The sequence below is a fragment of the Pleurodeles waltl genome, chromosome 10 (assembly GCF_031143425.1).
Source record: "Pleurodeles waltl isolate 20211129_DDA chromosome 10, aPleWal1.hap1.20221129, whole genome shotgun sequence".
NCBI classification, from domain to species: domain Eukaryota; kingdom Metazoa; phylum Chordata; class Amphibia; order Caudata; family Salamandridae; genus Pleurodeles; species Pleurodeles waltl.
The window spans coordinates 241,360,177-241,384,904 of NC_090449.1; the positions used below are offsets into that span (position 1 = coordinate 241,360,177).

At 43.2% G+C, this 24,728-nt stretch overlaps 1 protein-coding gene across 1 annotated transcript in view; it reads left to right on the forward strand.

Moving 5' to 3' along the window:
* Nucleotides 1-205: 205 nt before the first annotated feature.
* Nucleotides 206-24,728, forward strand: part of UQCRC2 (ubiquinol-cytochrome c reductase core protein 2) — a 138,237-nt gene continuing 113,714 nt past the window's right edge. Inside the window, exon 1 of the mRNA XM_069210291.1 lies at nt 206-357. Within this exon, the coding sequence (XP_069066392.1) occupies nt 310-357 (48 nt within the window). The 5' untranslated portion in view covers nt 206-309. The remainder of the gene's footprint in view (nt 358-24,728) is intronic.

The following is a 24,728-nucleotide window of genomic DNA, read 5'->3' on the forward strand; positions in this document are numbered from 1 at the left end:
CGGTTTTCGTAATTTTTCTATTTTAATTGATCTTATTGTTTGCTGATACTGTCACTTTAATAAATCTGATTTTATTTCTAGAGGGCTGCCCTATTCGTTTAAGAGCCCTGGCGGAAATAGAGCAGCGTCGTTGTCTCCTTTGCTATGCCAATAACGCTGACTTCTCTCTTGCACACAGCGGCACAAGCCGGTGTTCTGTCTTTAGCCGCTCCCCGTCTTTTTAATGGACGGGTTAAATGTCAAGCGCGGCGGTGCATCTTGGGAGTTTCCTGTCGCCATCTTGTCTCCCGGTCACGGTTTGAAGGAGAGATGCAGGGCTGCAGGATGAAGCTTCCTTCGGGGATGCGGTGTTTATCGGTGAGACGCTGTGTGTATTCACCCACACCAAGGCTGGTTCTCAGATCTCTCCGCACCCCCCTCCCCAGACCAGCCATACTATTCCTCAATCCCAAATCTCGCATTGCATTGTTCCAAGGCGCCTCCCTTGCCATACTATTTGTACCAGGTAGCTCCGAGGTCCTTTCCCCGTTTGAGAGCTGCTTTTTGCTTTCAGGCAGATAGATTAGGGTGTAATTCGTGAGCTCGGAGTAGCTGCTTCCACAACTGCAACTGCCCTGAAGGTCACCGCAGTCTGCAGTTTGCAGTCTTGGCGCGGACGCCGGAGTCACCTTCCCAAATCCTGCATGCCAAGGACTTGGACAGTTCCCGGTACTTTTCGGTGCTTCCAGAGAGTAATCGGAATCGGTCAGATGACACACTGAAGACCAAATTCAGAACTCCCTTGCCATTTTAGGGATTAAGCCGTATCTTGAAGGGAACTCGTTGAAGTAAATGGAAGCGAATTATGTTTGAGTGATGCGGGTGAAGTAATTGGAAGTGAAGGGTCTCGCGGTTGGTGTATGTGGGATCTAATTTCTATCTTTAGAGACACGTGGAAGCAGCATTTTAGGGGTGGCACAGTGAAGTGTTGTAGGTGAACAGTTTTAGGAAGATAATGCTCTTGACGGTATTGCCGTGGTATTGAACCACCTCCTTTCTAGATGACTAAATTGAGAACTATGCTAACTCTAGTTATACGATGACACTGACAGCAGGTCATTGGCCTCCTCAAGCCGTCACTTTTCATACAGGAAGCAGAGGCTATCAGACGCTCATGTTCAACTGGTAAACTGATGAGTGTTCTGTATCTCGGTGTTAAAGTATGCCTCCATCTAAATCAGCTTCTGAGTACAATACTTTATGAAGATCGCGAATGGGCGGTTTCTCCAGGCTAAGTACACCATAGCCTTGAATAAAATGTACCCTGGTGATGCGTTCACCGTGCATATACCAAAGCTAAAATCACAACCGATTGTCTTTAAAAAATATATGTTTATTATTGAGATGTGACACGTCTCCTCTTCGTTGTGTAACTTTAAACACATAACTGGCAATATTAATAAACAATTATCATTTTTTTTAAAGCGTGAATGAGCTTAGAGATATTTGGGAGCTTTGAATATACCTCCATGTTTCCACAACAATACATTATGAGCAAGGAAGGCAGTAGTTTGACCTCCTAACGAAATTCCTAAGATATTAGGTGGTTTTTTTTTTTTTTTTTTTTTTAGGAAACAAATTAATTCACTTAAAAATGAATGTTTAGATGCTTCCGAAATGCGATGAGGAAGAACTGAGTTATATTTAGCGGTAGTGAGTTCCAGTCGGTAGTCGTGGCACTAGAGAAGGAACGTTTTCTCAGAGACAGGCATCCTCATCTAGCAGATACGAACTTCGGAGTCCACTTTGTCCGAGATTAGCGGCATTTTGGATAGGCCGGGAGAGTTGTTTTTCCGTATTGCTTTCTATCAAAAGCACCCGAGTTTGAAAGTGAGCCTTAGTTTTAATATCAGCCAGTGGAGCTTGCAAAAGACCTTTACGGTGTGAGTGGAGGAAGAAGTAGGTGGATTTAATCACATCGTTTGTGTAACATGAACGATCGGTTCGAGGGTGAAACCAAAGGATTGGACAATGGGATAGACTGAAACAACTTCTAACCTGCAGGGCATCTCGTATTTGAGTCAAGCTTGCGCTTATGAGAGGAAGGGAACAGAAGGTACTTCATTTCTTGGGAGTGAGTAGCGCAAAGTTTTCCAACATCCTGTTTTGGAGAGTACTCGGGCAAGGCGTAGAGTGGTGATAATGATGATAATATACGTTTTATCATATATATTTGTGGAAGGACATGCCTGCGTTCTCAACTATCAGACTCATGGTTCTAGCTATAAATTGAACTAAGCAGGAGCATTGATTAGGCACTCTATTACCCACCAAGGCATATCAGTTATTAAAATGGTTGAAATGTTGTTCACTCCATGCACCTTGGATGTAGAACATTCTGTTAATTTAGAAATAATGTACACACAGCAGAACAGATGTTGAAATACGGATTATTCTTCATAAAATGCATCTGCATGAGCTCTTTGAATATCTTGGCCTCCAACAACGTTAGCACATTAAACTGGAGAGTAACTTAGCTTACAATAGTTGAAGAAATGAACTTCCTGGAACTTTTTTGACAGTGTTGGGTGTGTTCCTCCCGAGGGCATCGTTACGCCCTGGAAAGAACATGGAAATACTTATACGTAGGATGGTCGTCTAAACTGGGTTTCATGGAATGTAGTATGTGTTTAGCCCTGCGAGACCATCTCTACACCTTCTGCATTGGTTGCTGTGACTGCTGTGCCTCTATTTTCGTAGAGAACTAAACACCAACATATGTATCATGAGTCTTTCAGACAGATGCCATAAAGCTGTATCTATTTTTGTTAAAGTACTTGCAGTGATTTACTAATATATTAATCTCACTTTGGAAATACTTTGCCCTCTGTAAAACAATGTTCCGTATAGAACGCTGACTTCGACGTAAATCCCTGTAAACCAAAGTAAAAGGGCCACCATTCTTAATTAAATTTATTTTCCATTTGTGTACATGGTAGTATAGATTGGTCTATGTTCCTCTTAGCCCAGGACCGAGGCCAGAGACTGCGGCTGGGTTCAACTGACGCTTGATTCCCACTTGACGGACACCTTCCTATTTAGGGCGGAGTCAGACTAAAGCTTAATCTGAGTGTGCCCAAAGCTGCCTTTGTTCATCCAGAGGTTGAGCTCAATCAATGCCTGTGATGTCATGAGCAGTGCATTGGGGGTTATAATTGCATAGTTCATACTACATAGCGAATTTCAGTATTCACCAGAGAACTGCGATTTATACTTTTTATGGTAATTTGTGATCCATTTTTACTTAGCTAACCTTTACAAAGTATGAAAGCTTGGGTTACAGCAGTGGTTTTCAGTCTTGGGGTGGCGATTTGAGTGCGGGGGTGCGGGGTTGCTTGTGAAGGAATAGCCAGGGACTGTGGCTGACTGTTACTTTGCAAGTGTCTCAGAAAAACTACAGCTTTTTGCCAGTTTCCTTTCCAAAATGTTATTGCAAGAAATGTCCCTAGGTCGCGCTACAATATTATAGATTACTTGCAATAGTTTACATTTTACGTGTATGCTTTAAACAAATATTAGGTTTGTATCGTGGACTGCTCCAACTTCATTTCCTTGAATGTGAGTTTGGCACTGAATAATTTTAGCTAGCACATTTGGGTGCTTTGGCTTTATTCCATTGGTCTCTCCAAAATACAAGCTTCTCCAATGAGTAGCTTGTAAGCGGTATTAGTCTGGTCCCTTTGGATCATTTCCACAAACCTTTGTATCATTTCTTGGAGAACTGTGTCCGTGCATGTGAAGCCTCTACTGGCTCACCTGAAGGTAGTAATGGCCACCAGTGTCCGGTGCAGCCTCATTTCCCTGCCTTTCATCCTATAAAGGCTCCATCTAGGGGTCACCACCATGGCCCTACAGTATTTTTTCCCAGGGGTCGGCCTCCTCTTTCACCATTCCTACAGTCAACAGATTTGAAGCCCTCGTGGATATAGCCTGACTTTCATCAGTGGAAGGCCTCAATTGTGTACCACCACTCAGCAAACTTCTGTTTATTGTGAGAGTGATATCGCTGGCACTAACACAGCCCGCAATTATGCCCCGCTGAGCTGGAACGTCGCAAGACTGAAAGTGAAAATAGATAATCCAGACTGGCGGGCATTTATCTTTAAGTATGACATCATTGCTCTTTAGGTGATCTGTGCCACTTCTTCCATCCCTTTTGAGGGGTATGCATGTTATCACAGTCAAGCAATCCCCTCTCCCCATGGAAGGGCTGTGGGAGGCCTTGCTTCCTTGGTCCGTGTTACCTTCGGTGTGGAAGTTTGACCTATCTGCTCTGGGTGTGCAGCCTTTCAGGTGTTACAAATTAACGATAGTCTCATGCTTTACTTTTTATTTGATTCATTTTTATAATAACGATTTTGAGAATTCTTCATGTATTCGTTCAGTTGTTTACTTTCCTGTCTTATTTGCAGGGGCGTTCTTAGATGCAGGCTTCAGTTGTGTTATGTAGCGATTTGAACACCAAATTGCCAGTTCCTGCGTGGTTGGATGAGCTCAGGAGCGAGAAACCACAGAGGGTCTTACTGATGTGAGGGGAGCAGAGCTGGGGAGTTACTTGGCTGAGCATGACATGATTAATTTAGTTGTAATTCAAAGTGAGATAGAGTATCCTCAGCCAACGTATAGGGGACTCGGTCGCCCATCCATCATCAATTACATCTGTGTAACTAGGAACCTGATACAGCAGTTCATTAGTGGGGAGGTTGTTCAAGCCGGGTGTGGGGACCATAATGCCTTGCCTGTTTATAGGGCATTTACCTATAAGCAGTATTAGACCCACCTCCAATATTATCCCCACACAACTCTTTACAGATGGGTTAAGGTTAGTCTGGCTCCTTAAAAATCCTCTAGCAACATTGAGTCCGCTTCTGAACAACATCAGGGGTTATTCCTTAATTACTTGTCTGTCGCAAGTGCTAATGTTTGTACACCCATTTTGACACGTTAAGTCTGGTTATTAGACAATTTCTCCTCAACCCTGCGTGGGCAAATAGGGCAGACCCTCAGTGGTTTGAGGCTTGTTCAGCAGCCAATTGGCGTCTAAGGCACTTATTGGTTGCCTCCCCAAGGATAAAAGCAGAGAAAAGAGCCTCCTGCCAGGCAAATACATTTGCCCTTTAAAGTAGGAAAGAGTTCCTACTTAAGCTGAATTGGGAAATGCTGGAACCTGTAGCCGTGAGTGGTAATAGTAAATAATTTAGGGGCGCAATCAATAGAATTCGAGCTAGGAGCACCTCTGAAAGTTCTCTGCTTCAATGTAATATCTTAGGCTCTGACTAGGAGGCACCTTTTTCGGGAATCTATCATCTCAAGCAGAATACCAAGCGGGTCAACTCTTTACATAGGAGGCTAAATAATGTATAACCAGTCATTGTATTCCTGTCAGAAGTGGAATTGCGATAAGCCAGAGTACAGGAAGAAAGGTGTCTGGTGATGACGGGATCCCAGTCAATCTAATAAGGTGTAATACTGCCGTTTGGGGTCCCCTGATTACCTACGTTTTTAATAGTTCCTTGAACTCGTAAAATTCTTAGTTCATGGAAACTTTCGAATATTGTGCTTATTTTTTTAAAAAGGCAATTGTATATCCCCTAACTGTGATAGAGCAATTTCTTTATTGAATAGCACAGTCACAATTATCGGTAGGGTGATTTACAACCATTTGGTTTAATGGGCGCAAGAGCGACATATCCTTTCCCCATGTCAATTTGGGTTTCGTCCCGAGCTGGGTGCAGTAGAGCAGTGTCTTAACCTGAGCTTAAAGTGGACAAGTATACCTGGGTTAGGTGCGGCCCTCTGTGTCTTCCCTGTATGGATCTTTCAACAGCTTTTGATTAGTCAGCAGGTCCAAGCTGTGGCTGAAGCTGCTAGATATGGGTGTTTTTGCCCCATTGGTAAATTTGTTGTTTAATCTGCACAATGATTTAGTAGCCAAAGTGCGCTTGAGCCCAAATATGGAATTGTTGTCGGAAATTTGTCTTAAGCGGGGGGTGTGCCAAAGCTGTACCCTAGCCCGTTTATTACTCATTTTCTACATTAATGACGTCTGCTCTTATTTAACTGCTAGTCCTGTAGACACCCCCAGGGTTGTGGACAGACAGGTACCAGCATTATTGTACACTGAGGATGCAGTTTTGTTAGCCCAGACCCCCAAAGCTCTGCAGATGTTTGTGGTCCATTTTGTTCAGTTCACGAGTAGTCTAGACTTGGCAACAAACTATGGTAAATCACAGATCATGGCCTGTGCTCCAAGCAGTACTCTTTCTCCAAGGTTTAATATTCAAGTTCAGTCTTCGAGTAGTGTAAAACATTTTAGCTACTGGGGCGTAATCTTTAATTCGTCGGGCTCCTGGCAGGCCCAGTTATCTAGCTCGTGTTTTTAGCTGAGTAGATCGGCTGGAGCATTCCTTAACCTTCGAAGGGTAAGAGGAAAAGGGACCTTAGCACTTCCACTTAAAATATATAATGCGCAATGTGTTCTGGCCTCAGTGTATGAGGCAGGGATCTGGGGGATACCATAATAGTACCATCCTCCAGTCTGTGGAAAAACTATTTGTCGGAAGCTACTTCAGTTACCTCCAACAGCTTCTAGCTGTATTACCCATACTGAGATAACCCAGCGATACATCGAAGATAAGAAACAACTGGCCCGCTTCTGCTTTGGATCAGCATCTGGACCAACTCCCAAGCGTAGTTATGCAGAGATGCTATAATGGATTGCCTGAATTTGGAAAGAGGTTGCACTATATTCCCTGGTTAAGTTACATTTCTAGAATTTCCATTCATTAGTACTATCTGACCTATTCACAAAACCTGAGGAAATTGATAAAGATGAGAAACTCGGGGTAAAGTGTATATTTGGGAAGTTATGTGAGGAGAGAAATTTAAAATCTGAGTTGTTGAAAAGTACAGTTTTGTCTTTTAAAAGATTTTTTTTCAACATAGAGCTGGCTCTGTATCTCTCGTTGGAATTAACACATTTGGAGCGGTCCCTCCTGTTTAGCTTTAGAGCTGACTCAGTCTGGTGGCTCCTGAGCCATGGGCAACAACTAGGTGTTTGGGAGACCCACTCTCGGCCTGTACTTTTGATGAGACCGCTACACAGTCATTGTTACATTAAATGCTTTTCTGCAAGCATAATAGCCTCACACGCCAACTTTGTCTTAAACCCCACTTAATTTCCCTGAGGCACCATAGGTGTACATAGGCCTTGCTTAATTTTGAATTATTGAATACTGGATGTCTTTCAGTGTGTGCTTTTTTCTTTGGGCCGCAGTACATACAAGAACAACAATGGAGGGGTAATCATAATGCTTGTTTTAAAAATCCTGTAATACGAATCCAGTGTGTCTTACACTGTTCGGGTGTTCTAGGTTATTTTAATTATATTGTACCTCAAATTTCACTTGTACTGTGCACGTTTTTACCTTATACGAGCGATATTACCAGCCTACACCAATTCTGGTCCTATACCGCTGAATGAAACTGCAATATAGTAGTGTGTTTTGATCATTTGGAATAGTATTGGTGCTGATGACTTTTTTTTTTATATTTTTTTTTTATTTTTTTATTATGAGTTTTTTTATTTATTATTTTTTATCTATATTCAATGTTCTGAGTTGACTTCTCTTTTATGGCCATATTTGGCCGAAATCAAGCTTTTATTGATTAGAATTGGCTTTGCTACTGTTCTGCTTAGTTTCAAATTAAGAGGGAATGAAGCCAAAGAATGCAGCACTCTTAGTCAGAGTAATTCACTCATTAAGACACTTCCCAGATCTCAAACGAAAGCACAAAAAAAAGTGAACATGAGCATTTAACCTGAATGCAGTAAAACCTGTGTAGATACCAAAATAATCACAGCAGGTAAACAATGATAGGCAGAAAAAGTGCAGCACATCAACAATGAATATGTATGCCATGAATATATATTTTTGTATGCGCAAAGCTAGATAATTAAGAATGAAAATGCATCACCATGGGGACTGAATCCAGCATCATCCTTGCAAAGGTCAAGCTGTGGAACCCTGGACAGCTGACACAGGAGAAACCTTCCCCAATGAGATTTGGTTCTGGGTAATGTGTCCACCCCCAAAATGAGTTCCTTCTGCCCCAGTGCCAAGGTTCCCCATATACCTTAAACAAACCCAAGAGAGAGGCTCTGGTAACCTTCCCCTCCCTTTTAATAAGTTATGAAATTCAAGCGCTGACTGTGCTTGGTCTGTGTCAAAAACACACAGAAGAACTGGCCAGGCCCCAATGCGCATTCCCAAGACAGAGCTGTACCTTTCTCTGCTGTAAACATTCTCATCCTGGTAAACTCTTATCTTCTCCACATCCCCCACGATATGTTCCCTGCTCTGGTGAGAAGAGCAAAAACACGTTCAGTGTAGAAAACAAGCTCGGTGTGGAAAAATACCTGCACCACCGATGTGATGGCACCTGAAAGTAAGCACAAAATGGAGTCAGTAGTGACGATGGAGTCGGTGGTTAAATACAGATAGCATTACAGCTACTTTGCAAGTGTCTCTGAAAAAACTAAAGCTTTTTGGCAGTTTCCTTTTCAAAATGTTTTGGACTAACATTTGTAGTCCTAATATATTTCTAAGGATTCTAGCAGGGATTAAAGTCAGATTCATCCTACTTTGAGACAGTGAAATGTTACAAAGAACATCTAACTTCGCCAGCTCATCAAACCTACCACCAACAACCCCCCCCCCCCCCCCCCCCCCAAACTGGAAAGTTTTGGATGGCTTATACATAGTGGTTCTAATTTTCCCTAGCTTTCTGTCTGTGCAATTCTTTTATGATTTTTCACTCCAAGCCCCCTGTTAAAAGGTATACCTTGCTTCAAACTTTGTTTTTATTGTGATAAATTAAAAGCTGTATATTTTTTGGAAGAAATGTCCCCAAGCCACACTACAATATTTTCGATTGCTTGCAATTGTTTACGTTTTACTTGTGTGCTTTAACCTCTTAGCTGCTGGGCCTTTTCCCCCCCAGTGCTGAGCCCTTTTTTGGCTATTTGGGGTAGTTCGCGCTTAGGGCTTCATAACTTTTTGTCCACATAAGCTAACCACGCCAAATTTGCGTCCTTTTTTTCCAACATCCTAGGGATTCTAATGGTACCCAGAGTTTGTGGTTTCCCCTGGAGGAGACCAAGAAAATAGCCAAAATACAGTGAAAATTTCGTTTTTTCCAAAAAAATGGGAAAAAAGGGCAGCCGAAGAAGGCTTGTGGTTTTTTCCCTGAAAATGCCATCAACAAAGGGTTTCTGGTGCTGAAATCACTATCTTCCCACCTTTCAGGAACGGGCAGACTTGAATCGGAAAACCACATTTTCCAACACAAATTTGGCATTTTACTGGGACATACCCCATTTTTACTATTTTTGGTGCTTTCAACCTCCTTCCAGTTAGTGACAGGAATGGGTGTGAAACCAATGCTGGATCCCGGAAAGCTAAACATTTCTGAAAACTAGACAAAATTCTGAATTCAGCAAGGGGTCATTTGTGTAGATCCTACAAGGTTTTCCTACAGAAAATAACAGCTGAAATAAAAAAATATTGAAATTGAGCTGAAAACAACAGCCATTTTTCTTTATGTTTTACTCTGTAACTTTTTCCTGCGATGTCAGATTTCTGAAAGCAATATACCGTTTTGTCTGCTGGACTCTTCTGGTTGCGGGGATATAAAGGGCTTATAGGTTCATCAAGAACCCTAGGTACCCAGAGCCAATAAATGAGGTGCACCCTGCAGTTGGTTTTCATTCTATACTGGGTATACAGCAATTCATTTGCTGAAATATCAAGAGTGAAAAAGAGGTATCAAGAAAACCTTTGCATTTCCAAAATGGGATCAAGATAAGGTTTTGAGGAGCAGTGGTTATTTGCACATCTCTGAATTCCGAGGTGCCCATACTAGCATGTGAATTGCAGGGCATTTCTCAAATAGACGTCTTTTTTACACACTCTCTTATATTTGGAAGGAAAAAATGTAGAGAAAGATAAGGGGCAATAACACTTGTTTTGCTATTCTATGTTCCCCCAAGTCTCCCGATAAAAATGATACCTCACTTGTGTGGGTAGGCCTAGCGCCCGCGACAGGAAATGCCCCAAAACACAACGTGGACACATCCCATTTTTTGACAAAATACAGAGCTGTTTTTTGCAAAGTGCCTACCTGTAGATTATGGCCTCTAGCTCAGCCGGCACATAGGGAAACCTACCAAACCTGTACATTTTTGAAAACTAGAGACCTAGGGGAATCCAAGATGGGGTGACTCGCGGGGCTCTGACCAGGTTCTGTTACCCAGAATCCTTTGCAAACCTCAAAAAGTGGCTAAAAAAACAAGTTTTCCTCACATTTCGATGACAGAAAGTTGTGGAATCTGAGAGGAGCCTCAAATTTCCTTCCACCCAGCGTCCCCCCAAGTCTCCCGATAAAAATGATACCTCACTTGTGTGGGTAGGCCTAGCGCCCGCGACAGGAAATGCCCCAAAACACAACGTGGACACATCACAGAAAACAGAGCTGTTTTTTGCAAAGTGCCTACCTGTAGATTTTGGCCTCTAGCTCAGCCGGCACCTAGGGAAACCTACCAAACCTGTACATTTTTGAAAACTAGAGACCATGGGGAATCCAAGATGGGGTGACTCGCGGGGCTCTGACCAGGTTCTGTTACCCAGAATCCTTTGCAAACCTCAAAGTGGCTAAAAAAACAAGTTTTCCTCACATTTCGATGACAGAAAGTTCTGGAATCTGAGAGGAGCCTCAAATTTCCTTCCACCCAGCGTCCCCCCAAGTCTCCCGATAAAAATGATACCTCACTTGTGTGGGTAGGCCTAGCGCCCGCGACAGGAAATGCCCCAAAACACAACGTGGACACATCACAGAAAACAGAGCTGTTTTTTGCAAAGTGCCTACCTGTAGATTTTGGCCTCTAGCTCAGCCGGCACCTAGGGAAACCTACCAAACCTGTACATTTTTGAAAACTAGAGACCTAGGGGAATCCAAGATGGGGTGACTCGCGGGGCTCTGACCAGGTTCTGTTACCCAGAATCCTTTGCAAACCTCAAAGTGGCTAAAAAAACAAGTTTTCCTCACATTTCGATGACAGAAAGTTCTGGAATCTGAGAGGAGCCTCAAATTTCCTTCCACCCAGCGTCCCCCCAAGTCTCCCGATAAAAACGATACCTCACTTGTGTGGGTAGGCCTAGCGCCCGCGACAGGAATGGATCACACAAGGGTCAATGGTAGTCCTTGCTTGAGGTCTACTGTTAACCCTGGAGTGATTAATTCCTGAAGCAGGCACTAGGCGCAGGCACACAAGCGGGGTTGTGTTTTTATCAGGACAAGTGGGGAAACACTGGGTGGTAGGAATTTTGAGGATCCCTGCAGATCCCTGGACTTCTGCTCATTGGAATGCAAGGAAAATGTGTTTTTTAAGCACATAATGTAATTTCAAGGGGATTCTGGGTGAAGGAAAACTGGTGAAAGCCATGCAAGTCCTGCACCCTTGGTCTCCCCTGGTACTAGTTTGTTAAAGTTAACCCACCACTCACACTGGTTGGTTTTAGCACCTCCAGAAATTATGGTTTTAAAGCATGATTACTTATCAAAGTATCTGAATGTTGAAACCAAGCCTTCTGAAGGTGGGCCATAAAGCCGCGTCCAGGCACCAACCTCTTTATGGTCCATTCACACGCCATTCACGCACAACAAACAACCCTTTCATATCGCCAGCCACGGGCCCAATCCAATCAATCACTCCACTCACATTAACTTACCGCTGCCAGACAAGGGCCCATCACATTCACACGCCACAGAACGGATTAAGTTTGACTACATTTTACCACCTGTCAAGTAACTGCCTCCTTCTTCCTTAACATTACCAAATGCATGCGTAACAAACCTTTACTAATGACTCCTGTGACAGCCACCTGAGGCTCAGGAAGACATGTTTTTCATGCGCCTTTAGCGCACTCTCTGTGCTAAATCCAACTCCTTCCAGTTTGTGGATGCAAGTTGGGGGTGTCCGAGTATGCCGTACAAAGCGATTCCTCGAACTGAGTGAGCATATCTACCTTTGAAACTAAGGGAGACATGCTGGGGATTTCTCATGCTGTTACCTAAAGAGAAGGTCATAGGCTACCTGCCTCCTTCTTCCTTAACATTACCAAATGCATGCGTAACAAACCTTTACTAATGACTCCTGTGACAGCCACCTGAGGCTCAGGAAGACATGTTTTTCATGCGCCTTTAGCGCAATCTCTGTGCTAAATCCAACTCCTTCCAGTTTGTGGATGCAAGTTGGGGGTGTCCGAGTATGCCGTACAAAGCGATTCCTCGAACTGAGTGAGCATATCTACCTTTGAAACTAAGGGAGACATGCTGGGGATTTCTCATGATGTTCCCTAAAGAGAAGGTCATAGGCTATGGAAAAGGGTAGTGTTTGGTACATAGGGGAGTCCATGAGAACGTAGCATATGTCCCAGCCAACATTATGTGCAGTGATGTGACTATAATGCACTTATACAGCAAACTGAACATCTACTAAGTTCTGATGGAGGATGAACATGAAAAGCAGGTCAAACACTGACCTATACAAGTCATTCTCCTTTAGTGCTGGGATGGCACCAATGGGTTTGAATCCATAGGTGTAGATGATGTACATCTGTACTACCTTTACTATCTGCCTTCTACCTGTGCAATAACCCTGTGAAGGCACTCCTACCATAAGCTTTCCTTACCCATCCATGTCTCTGTTCTCATCAGAGTCCTGGCTAATCCTGTATAATAGCCAAGTGAACCTATACTAGTTTGTGGAAGCAAGTTGGGGGCTTCCAAGTATGCCCTACAAAGTGATTTCTCGAACTGAGAGAGCATATCTACCGTTGAAAGTAAGGAAGACATGCAGGTGAAGAAAGGGTACTCCGTGGCAATGTGGCATATGTTCTGTCTACTAGTATATGCAGTAGGGGGAAGAAAATGCATGTTAATTGAACAGAACACCGACCACGCCAAAAGGAAGTCCATGATGAAGTAAAATTCTGTGGCTCCTTGCCTAACGAAGCAGTGGCCCATGGACGTTCGGTATCCATGCACTGCCACTGAAAGGATTACCCAACAGCAGCTCAACCTCAGTCGATTTCCCAGAACTTTGCTTTAGTATGATACAACGTAAAGCAAGTAGGGATACAGAGGCCTGGTTGTGATGGACACTGGGGACAGTAATACCGACTCTCCTGCTGCTTTCCATGCTTTGAGCACACTTTACAGCGACGACATGGGCGATCCTTTTTGGGTGTTTTAGGTATGCGATCAGCAAAGTGTCGCTCCTGCAGCCTTGCCACATCCTCCAGAACATATGAGGTGGAGGCTGCTGCTTCTTCAGTAACAGCAGTGAGGCTTTCAATTACAGACAACTGGAAGTCAAGGAAAGTCATGAGTCTTCCTGTTGTTGTCTGACGGTAAACAACATACGCATTATATGTTGCCATCTGAATCAGGTGGGTAAACAGTTTCTTGTACCAAGTGCGAGTTTTACGACACGCATTGTATGGTTGAAGAACCTGGTCGTTCTTGTCCACTCCACCCATGTACTTATTGTAATCAAGTATACAGATGGGCTTGTGGACTTCGGCCATCTGACCCCAAACCGTGATGGGAGAAGTGCTCTCATCATGAATTGTAGTGAGCACGTATACATCACGTCTATCTAGGAACCTGACTGCGAGCAGTTCGTTAGAACGCAATGCAGTACTCTGTGATTTCTGGAGCTTCTTGCAAACAAGCTCCCGCGGGAATCCTTTGCGGTTACAACGAACTGTACCGCAGGCCACAGTGCCAGCTTTGTAGAGCTCACTGAACAGCTCTACTCCTGTATAGAAATTGTCCACATAAAGGTTATAACCTTTGTGAAGAAGTGGATGGACAAGTTCCCATACAATCTTACCTGTGACCCCTAACGTGGGAGGGCAACCTACAGGGTTTAGGGTAGAATCCTTCCCTGTATACACTCTCAGGCTGTACACATAGCCAGTAGAGCTCTCACACAGCATGTACAGCTTTATGACATAGCGAGCTCTTTTGCTCGCAATGTACTGTCTGAAAAGCAGCCGTCCTTTGTACAGGATCAAGGACTCATCGACTGCTATATTCTTTCCAGGAGTATAGATCTCTGGAAACCTGGCAGACAAATGTTCCACGACAGGCCGAATTTTGAACAACCTGTCATGATCTGGATGGTCCCGGGGCAATGCAGCAGAATTGTCATTGAAATGCAGCATGCGCTGCAGTAGCAAAAAACGATCTCTGCTCATGTATGGTGCGAAGATGGGAGTTACCCAAACCGTGCGAGTCGTCCAGTAGGACTGCAAGGTGGGTTTCTGTACTAACCCCATTTTGAGGGTAAGGCCCAAAAATATCTTCAACTCCGCCAGCGAAGTGGGAGTCCACTGGCGTGCCCTAGAACGGGGCCCTAGAACGCCTCCGCGCTCCCTCAGAAATTGGTCTGCACGCATATTTGTTTGCTGCACAACTTTCTGAAGAAAGTCAACATCCAAAAACAGATAGATGTAGTCGACTGGCAAAAAGTTAGCTGTATCGACTTTACATCCAGCGTCACCAGTAAAAGGTGGAATTTGGGGCTGAACCAAACAGGGGGGCTGCCAAGAGAGCACTCGTTCTGTGCTTGCGGCAGCAAGCACGTGCTCTCTGGGTTCGGCTAACCCAATGTGGTCCCGCTGCCCAGAATGTGCTTGCGAAGGGACAGCACGGATGTCGTCATTGTCTCCTTCAGACTCACTGGAAGAGGTGTCGTCAGATGGGACTCCGCCGACTGAAAAATCACTCCCAGAATCTGCCCCATTGTCCTCTCCCTCAGATGCTGTCTCAGTGTCTGCTGTCTCAGTCTCTGAGCCTACATCAGAACTGTCCTCCATAACCCGAGCTAGGGCTTGATCAGCAGTCATCCAACGAGACGCCATCTCTGCAACTGGCTAAACTGTCCCTCTAAATTACTATCCTACGTAGAAGGCAGATAGTCACAAAATTGCTTGTTGGTATGTTTGTTGTGTACAACAGGAAATGTCGTCACCTTACCTTCGCTTCTTCTCCAATTCTGCAGATTCTCTGAAAACACTGAAAAAAACAAAAAAAGAATGTATTACTTCACCTTACCACACACCCTGTGCAACAGTCATTTTTGGTGCTCTGCCTCCCATTACCTCCTCTTCTAATTCCCTCAGTACTATCCAGCAAAACTGCCACTACAGAAAAGACATGCATGCATGCATATTGTGTATGTGTGTGTATATATATATATATATATATATATATATATATGTTTAGAAACAAAGTGGTTGAAGGGTTGCTGGGCGGCACACTTCACTGCCGGTGCCCAGTGACAGGGAAGACCAATCTAGAAATTATCTAATGCCGAAAAATTTCACCGCACTCCATGAAGTACAAATAAACGTGTATTTTATTGCAGTCAATAACCACCAACGTGTTTCAACTCACCAAGGAGTCTTGATCACGGTCCTCGTGGAGTGCGGTGAAATTGTTCACCATTATAAAACAACACACACAAGAATAACAAGCATTTACAATGCAATGGGTCTCGCATCTGCTCGAGTTAGAGCTATTAGCGTTATAAACTCCTAACCCAACTTTTCTTGCCACATAAATTGATAATTTAAAGTTAAACTCTTTCACATAAGAGAGCCGATTCACAGCGCCATGGCCACCATGAGCATCATGTGAAGAGTTACACAAAAGGAAAAGAAGTTCGCTCGCAGTTAAACGTAACAGCAAAAGTGCAATTAGCCATGTACCAGGGGCGATGGCCAAGGCGGTAGCAAAACCTCCCCAAGGAGGGACAAAGGTAAATCATTTTCCAATGCCATCAAAGGAGTGGTAGTGATGGGCGTGAGGTGGGCGTTGTTAGAAGCCCAGATACACACCAACAAGTCAGAAAAGCAGCACATGGACGCTGCAATGCTTGTCCTGAAAAAAATATATCTATCTATCTATCTATCTATCTATCTATCTATCTATCTATCTATCTATCTATCTATCTATCTATCTATCACTCATGTCACAAATCTTTTTCTTTTTATACATGTGTGCTTGCCCTCGGCAAAGCACACATGTATAAAAAAAAAAATGGCCCCATTGATGGTCACCCTAAGGGCTGACCACCAACAATTTGTTTTTTTTTACCCTGGGGGGGCGATCGGCCTCCCCAGGCAAAACTACGTTTTTTTTTTTTTCCCCCTGGGGTCGGCCCGTGTTCCAAGGGCCGACCCCGCCATTTTTTTTTTTTCTTTTTTTTTGTGGGGGGCGCGATCGCCCCCCAAAACAGTATAAATAATTAAAATATTGCCGGGGAGGGGTGGCCCTTTTACGAGGGGGCCGACCCCCCCAAAGAAGATCCCTGGTGCCTAGTGGCGTTTCCTGGCCGTGGATCGCAGCCGCGCTGCGATCCACGGCCAGGAAACGGTGCCAGGGAGGCATCGATGGAAAGGGGAGAGCCTCCCCTTTCCATCGATGCCTCCCTGGCATCTGGGGAGGCCGTTTTGGCCTTTTTTTCCCCACCGGAGAAGGAAAGAATGCTTACCTCCGTCTCTCCTTCTCCGGTGGGGAAAAAATGTGACGTCAGCGCGCCTGGCGGCGCGCTGACGTCATAAGGGGGCGGGAGGGGGGTGGGATGGAGACGCGGAAGCTCTTCCGCGTCTCCTACGGTGAAAAAAAAAAAAAAAAAAAAATCCTCCGGTGCATTGCACCGGAGGATTTTTAACCCCCTCCCTGGTGTCGCCCACTGGTCGTGACCCGCACCAGGGAGGGAGTGTGGGCGTCGGCCAGTGGCCGACGCCCGCATTTAACGGGTTAAACAAATATTTGGTCTGTATTGTGGACTGCTCCAAATTAATTTTCTTGAATGTGAGCTTGGCACTGAATAATTTTAACACATTTGGGTACTTTGGCTTTATTGCACTGGTCTCTCCAAAACCAGCTTCTCCAATGAGTAGCCCGCGAGCTCCTGTCAGCTCTTCACCTACATGTCAGTAGATATTCTGTGTGCATCCCAGTACTGTAAATTAGAACTTTTTCCTTGTATAAATTAACATATCTATGAATTGTGTATTACAAGATGAAACCGTGTGTATTCTCAGAACTCATAAGCTGATGTTTGGAGAAAAATGGTTGAAATTCCAAAATAAATTTAAAGGTCTTTTTTGAATGATAAATTATGTGGGAGACTTTTTGTCCCGGAGGCACTGCAGCTGTGGCTGGCATGTATTACCTGCGTATATGCATTCCAAATTTACTTAGCCTTTTTTATTTTACTGCTGGTAATCTTCGACGCAGTGGTCAATAATGTAATGTTGATGTGGTCACTATTACAATAATAATAAACAGAGATTAAAGTAATGTTGTTGTTGGATAAAATGTTCAGTAACAACCTTAGGGTATGAGTTACTTGATAACTATAACAGGTGAGTTTTTAGAGTTTAAAATGTTGGTTGTTACTGAACCTTTCACCTAACTATATCATTACTTTAATAGTTTTTTTTCTTCAGTGAATTACTAGTGTTTTTTTGTTTCTTTTTTTTTTTTTTTTATGTAAAGTAATATTTTGTTTCCTCACGTAACCCTTCCTTCCCCAGCTGCAGATGCCCAGAGTGGGGTTGGCCATGGGGGCTGCTTTCAACTCCCTACTAGCAGTCAGTGGCAGGCAGCCATCCCCCACACTGCGCACACAGCCTTTAGCCATTCATGACAAGAGGTTGGCCACAGGGCCTGAAACAACCCCACACCCGGCAGCTAGCCTCATTCTGCGCACAGCCTGGCCACAGGGGCTAGCCTGCAGCCTGCCCTGTGGCCCACACCCCGCTGGTGGCCAGTGTCCCTGCATGCAGCCTACCCTGAAGGCCGTGCGCAGCAGGGAGGTTGGGCGCAGGGCTTGGCCTGAGTGCTGTGCACTGTGGCTAGCCCACCCAAAGGCAACCAACTTCGTGCCACGCACAGCCTTTTGTGATGCGCTGTAGGGTTGGCCTTCGATCCCCGGGGCCAAAATATGTATATTAAGGGAGGGTGGGCATGTGGCCCTCTCCCGAAGCCTTATTAGCCCTAGGTAATTTATCACCAGGGCCTTACCTTATTTAAAAGGGGAAGAGGGCTCTGCAAATTTGCAACCAGTTGGAAAAAAAAAAAAACATTACTGGCACCAGGCGGGGTACCTCTCAGGACCCCACCACCAGACCTAGGTGGTCAGGGTATCCCTACCCACCCCCCTATATCTTCTTTTTTTTTTTTTTTTTTTTTTTTTTCTCGGGACTCAAGTCCAGAGTCCTAAGATGGATGCCACTACTTCCTGGTTGATGTGGTGGAAGCCTGTCAGATCCCAGCTTGAAATCTGTCGGATCAGCGGAACCTCTGCCTCCCTAGATACATAACGTTTTTTGAGCATTAATTCCTTTAAAAAAAAAAAAAAAAAAAAAAAGATTTACACCTAATCAGTAAAAGCACTCTTTTATAGACCAAGATCTAGCTTTCTGCCAAATTTGGTGTAAATCCGTTCAGTGGTTTGGGCTATAGTTGTGTCCAAAGTTCATATGGAAAAATGAATGGGGGAAATGCATTTTGGGACCACCCTTTTTCTCAGCCCCCACTTGCAGGATCACCCCAAAACTTGCCATGTGCAAACTTAAAAAAATAAATAAGTAGCACTTTTTTGGAATGTTTCGTGTAGATTTACCAGGCGCCAGTTTTATTAGCAGCACAAAAAAGGCATTTTCTGTGCTAACACAATCTTAACTAGAGACCACCACTGGGTAATTAGGGCCTTGCGATGAGTTTTATTTAACACAAGTAGGTCTTATTTGTCCGAGTCCCCAGATCCTCGGGATCTGCGCACGTTCCCAACACGTCCACTACTGAACAGCTCCAAGACTGATACATAGATAAATCACAGAGGCTAAGAGTTCAAGAGGGGAGTAGGAAGGGAAACAGCTGGGAAGGAGACCTGTAGTAAGAAAAAGGTTAGAACACACATTATGAAAATTATATCTCCTGAAATCAATACTAGACTATGACTCTAAGCATAGTCATTATGAAAACATGAACAATCTAAGAATTAAGTTTAAAATGACTAAGTTTCAAGATGGCCGGATACCTGTAAGGGAATCAAGATGGATTAAATGAAAACTTTCTTCAAGTACTTTCCTTTACATGAGAATCAGAAAAACATTCTGACAATTTTAAACCAGTCATATAAATCCTTTTTTGAGAATGCATACTAGGACCATACAATATTGCATCTAGACACTGATCTTCTGTGTACTCTTAAAATGTTTTAACACAAATTGCGCATATTGTAGATTTTATATTTTTATATATATATATAGTAAACACCATAAAAAGATTGTGCACCATGAATAACACAATATGGATTCAGGAAAAACAAATCACATAACTTGTCAACTCGAATATTACATGATAAATATCTTAGAGTAGTGGCATACAATAAACAACATGAATTGAACCCGAGGGGAGAGTCGTGCGTCTTGCCGATTCGAGTGTCACCATGTAAAAAGCCAAGAAATGGTACTACGCAATGAATATCAAAGTCAAATCATCATTAAACGAATTGCTCGTCTTGCAGATTCGTAAACCACAATGTAAATGCCAAGAAATAACAGCTCACAATGAATAACAAGATCAAAGTATAATGAAACGAATCGCGCGTCTTTTGCCGATTCTTAGGCCACCATGTAAATGTCAAGAAATGGTAGCACGCAATGAACAACAAAGTTAAAACACCATAAAACGAATCACGCGTCTTGCCGATTCTTAAGCTACCATGCAACTGTCAATAAATGGTAGCGTGCAATAAAAAACAAGATTAAATTATCATGAAACGAATCGCACGCCTTGCCGATTTGCAAGTCACCCTGCAAATGTCACAAACACTCAAGCGCATATTTCACACGCGCAAAGTACTCTGTCAAATCATAAAAGAATTAGGCCCAAGACCATGAGAGTTCTCGATAACGGCGCCAGGAGGCCTGTCCAACCACTGTCTTACCGCCCAGAACAAGGATCTCCAAATGAAGAATGAAAGTCAGATGTCTGGAAGATCAAATAGGCCACGGGACAGGAGCTCAGGAAGTAGCTGCTGCTCTGCACCAGGACCTCTGAATAGTGAGCACTTGGAGCTGGGCTGGCTCCTTTTTATAGAGTCTTGGCCCAGCCCACAACCACACCCAGGCATGTTGCAGGGAGAGTCTCTAGAAAGCCCTGGAAAGGGACCACACCCTAACACACTCTGAAAGCCTGCAGCAATACATTGCAAATGAACAGCATTTGTAAGCGCATTAAAAATAAGTCTTCAGGATTGAACTCTGCAATGCAAAAGGTTAAACAACAACATATCAGCACAATGCATAAATTACGTTGTTTTGGGAGTGCTGGGTTTTTGCATTCTAGTCGCCAATAGAGCGCGCACTGCCCTGGTGTTGACATTATTACAAAGAAGGTTGAAGATCCCTGCTTCAAAAGAAACTCCCCAGATCGCTGCAGTGCCTGCAAAACCTGTTCACCAGAGTGCATTTAAAAATGTAGAAAAATAGCCACTCTTGAAAGAACATCATCAGGTATCTGTGGAGTAAAAGATTAAAAGAAAATCCTCTGCACCATGAACCAGATCTATTGAAGCAAAGAGCCCACATATTTCCCATATTTGGTTTAACACTTTACGCTTGTTCTGCTAACAAGCCATAATGAGACAAAACAGTCTGTTGGAGTTCAATCCCTATACTCCATGCGTAAGAGTAAAACTAAAGCACATATGCCTCAAGAGAATTTTTAAAACTGATCTGGTTGGATGGCCGCTGATTGTGACTTTAAAGGCATTGACTGAGTAATATATACTGGGAGATATAACCCTTGACTGTCTGGATTTTAAATTCCCAAGAACTTCGGCCTCCTATTATGCTCAACAACCAGGTTCTTTGAGGTAACTGAAACTAGAACAACTTTGCTAATGGCTAGGTCATGTTCTTCATGGGATGTCCCCCACAAAAGGACTTTCTGGTTCAAAAGCAGTATAAAAACTCATTTAAAAAAAAAAAAAAAACAACCAAAAATCTGTTTTATTTTAGGTCGAGCATAAGCATACGACCTCTTGTATACTTCTTCTGTGGGCTTCCAGCTATTTCATTTAATAGGTTCAGTGTCCTTTAAAAATCCTTGCTTGCTAGCAGTCTGTGATGCCTCTTTGGCCCTCCTCCTGTATGGGAGCCGGGACCAACTACTGTATAATTATGCTTTTGTCCTGTTAATATGGTCTGAAGGGGACTTTTTTAGGGTTGAGCGCAAAGCACTCCGTTCCTGTTGTAATCTCTTTGGGCTTCTAACCACGCCCATGTCATGCCTGTCACTTTCATTGGTTTGTGGGCTTGCCTTTTAAAATCCGCTTGATTTCATTATTGAAAGGTATGCATATGTCATGCCTTTTCTGGTGTTCAGCCCTCCTTGGGCGCACCGGCCAACTACTGAAAACATACGAGGCTCCATGTTTTCAGCCTGGTTTCTGCACTTCTTTATCTTTTTTATTTTCCACGCATTGCGATCGCGCTGGATTTTACATAGCACGATCATGCTGTTTTTTTTGTTTTCAATTTCATCATGATCGTGCTGGGTTTTAAATTGTGATCGTGCTCGTTTGTGTTTGTGTGTGTGTGTGTGTTTTTTTTTTTTTTCTTACAATTTATGTGGCAATAGAAGTCTGGTTAGGAGTTTACAACGCTAATAGCTCTAACTCAAGCAAATGCAAGATGTGTTGCATTGCAAATGCTTGTTTCTTTTGTCTCTCACGTTTGGGCTATTTCTTGTGTTATCATTTTCTCGTTCCTTCTTTCTTTTTATTTCTTTGTGACCCCCTTCTCTTTCTTCCTTTCTTGTCTGTTGTATTCCTTTTGCTTTTCTCTTTCTGCCCCATCTGCTTTCTCTCAGGAGGCCTAGTTATCAGTGGAGCAACAGGTGCAGTAGCTCTGGGGCCCAGAGACCTACCGACCTCACTCAACTCTTATTACTGCTGTATTTTCCTACCCAAAATTCCAGTCAACCATTTTCCTTTCTTAGTCCAGGCCAGATGACACTGTTACTATGCCACTTGTCCTCTCCATCTTGACTCCCTCTTTCCTTTCACCCTCCAATCCGTCCCAAATAATATTTTTGTTATGGTGTTTTGAGCATTACACTCTAATGCCAAAAGTTTATTTCTGATAAATATTTATATGAAAGTTGTATATGTTTTAAAGATAGAGGAAGAAGGTAGATGGAAGCACTTTAGTTAAATGCTGGGCTACTGGAATTATGACAGGAAAAGACGACATTATGAGGCATGGTTGACCAGATTATGTGTCAAGAAAAGTCATTATGAGTTTAAGATGCCAGTAGCTCTAACTCAAGAAAATGTGAGACCTATTGCATTGCAAATGCTTGTTTATGCTAGATGTGGCCCTTTGGGCATTTTCATTTAAGTTAACTAAAACAAATATGTAAAGTGATCTTCAGTTTCTGCTTTGATCTACTTCATATTAGCATTAGTTGAATATTCTCTACATCTTATTTCAGTTAGTCTGATTTCTAGTGAAGCATCCAAAAAGCGTTAACCTTATGTACGCCTTACAATCAGGGCAATACTCTCAACAAAAGCAATAACTCATCACAGATTAGTCATTTACTCTGGTTTATGTTCCTCACCCTAACTGCGTATCAGCAGTATATCAACTTCTTTTCTATAGCATTAGTGCTCAACTTTTTTGGCTGCTTTTGTCAGATTAATAAAGTAACTGAAACCCAAGATTCTGCCCAATGCTTTAATCAGTACATCAGAGTTGCTATTTAAACTAATATAGTTCATTATGATGTTGCAAGAAGACCGAGGCAGAACCTGACTTAGGTTGCTGTCTGATGTTGTCTTTCCTAGAAAAAAATAAACATTTCCACTTGCATAATTACTAACCAGAACAAAAGGATGGAGTTCAACATTTCTAACTTTTCAACTGAATTTGTTTTATTCTCCAGCCCAGCTAAAGAGAATTACTTTTATTTGCTCTCTAGTACATTTAGTGGTCCTAGATTTCAAGAATTTTCCCCTCCAAAATGGTAACTGTACATTGCCTCTGGCACCTAATGTGGTACAGATGGAGCTATAATTCTGTTTAGGGGGTCCTTCTGTGAGTGTTGCCAGCCCAGAAGATCCAAAGCACCTTAAGGTTGAGTGGCCGAGCCTGAGGACTAAATGTAAAATAGCTATCCGTAGGTCTAGGCTGCCAAAACAAAGGATATACGGTTTGATAACCCAGCTGTTCTTGTTTGGTCTGCCTTTCACAATCTAAACCAAAGAGAAACAAAAGTGAGACCTATGGGCTATAAATCCTTTTGTTAAACAGAGCATGGAAGAGTCGGAACACCAACGAGGGCATGAAGACTCTTTTCACTGTCAGAATTCATAGAAACAAACACTGAAGACCCAGCACATACTATTACACAGTGTGCCTTTAATAAACCTCAGAGGAGGAAGGTGGGAGCAAGTGAATGGCCAAAGCAAGAACGTGTACCTTCCCTAGAGAAATTGTCTCATTTCTCTCCTGAAGAACCCAGATGAAACTAGCTAATGTTCCTTCTCCTCTAATTCAAAAAGCCTCCCCCTAACATCCCTCCCTGCCTAATCAGCATGGTCACCTAGTCTTACTGTCACCTAGTGTCCGGTGGTAAGTGTCCAGGCAAGTTTTTGCCCAAATCTGCTTGTGTGAACAATACTTCTTTCTTCGAAGGCACGCATTCAGCTTCATTGAAGAATTCAAAGACGCACATGAGGCCTCTCTATCAGTCTGAGCTCTACTTCTAAGTTATACACTTACTGATCACTACTCATCAGAAACGAGCACGAGTCAATCATTCCTGTTACTTTTTGATTGGAGTCTCAAGTACTTTATCCCTCCACTCAACAGTATGACTGTTAAAGTGCCTTCATCTACAGTGTTGACATGGGGCTTCTTTGGTGACCAATATATGCCAAGTGTCATCTGTCATGTTGAATCTTAAGTGTAGCATCCAGCAGCACGATGACCTGTTTTGCACTGGTCTTAAGTAACAGTAGGTCTTGCACGTCTCCTTTGGCCAGAACTCGGAGAACTGAAGCTTATATGCAGTTTATTCTTGCTCCTGCCCCACAAGTGTAAACCTTTTTGACGTTCTTTCAAGGTTGACTCCATAGCTTTCACTGCATTGTCAGTCGAATTTGGCATCTCAGCCAGGCCTTTGTGTAAGCTTTGATAGAATACAGAATAGCACATTCTACCTGTGTGAGCCTTGGTTCATCTTTAGCATCTCCTTTTGTCTCTTATAATGCACACTACAGAGCAGCTCAGAATTCTACCTTTACTCACACAAATATACATGGCAATGATGCACAACAGGTGGTTTGCAAAGCCCTGCAGAAGCTGGCATGACCAGTGCACCCTTGCATTCCTGTAATAACTCTCCCTGATGTCTGTCTCGTGAGGGTGGTCTGGTGCAAGTCAGGTTCTTTTTAGAGCTGATATCATCTAATGGTTACAAGTCCCTCACTGACTAGAGGGAATTGTGGAGTTGTCCTCCAACTAAATCCC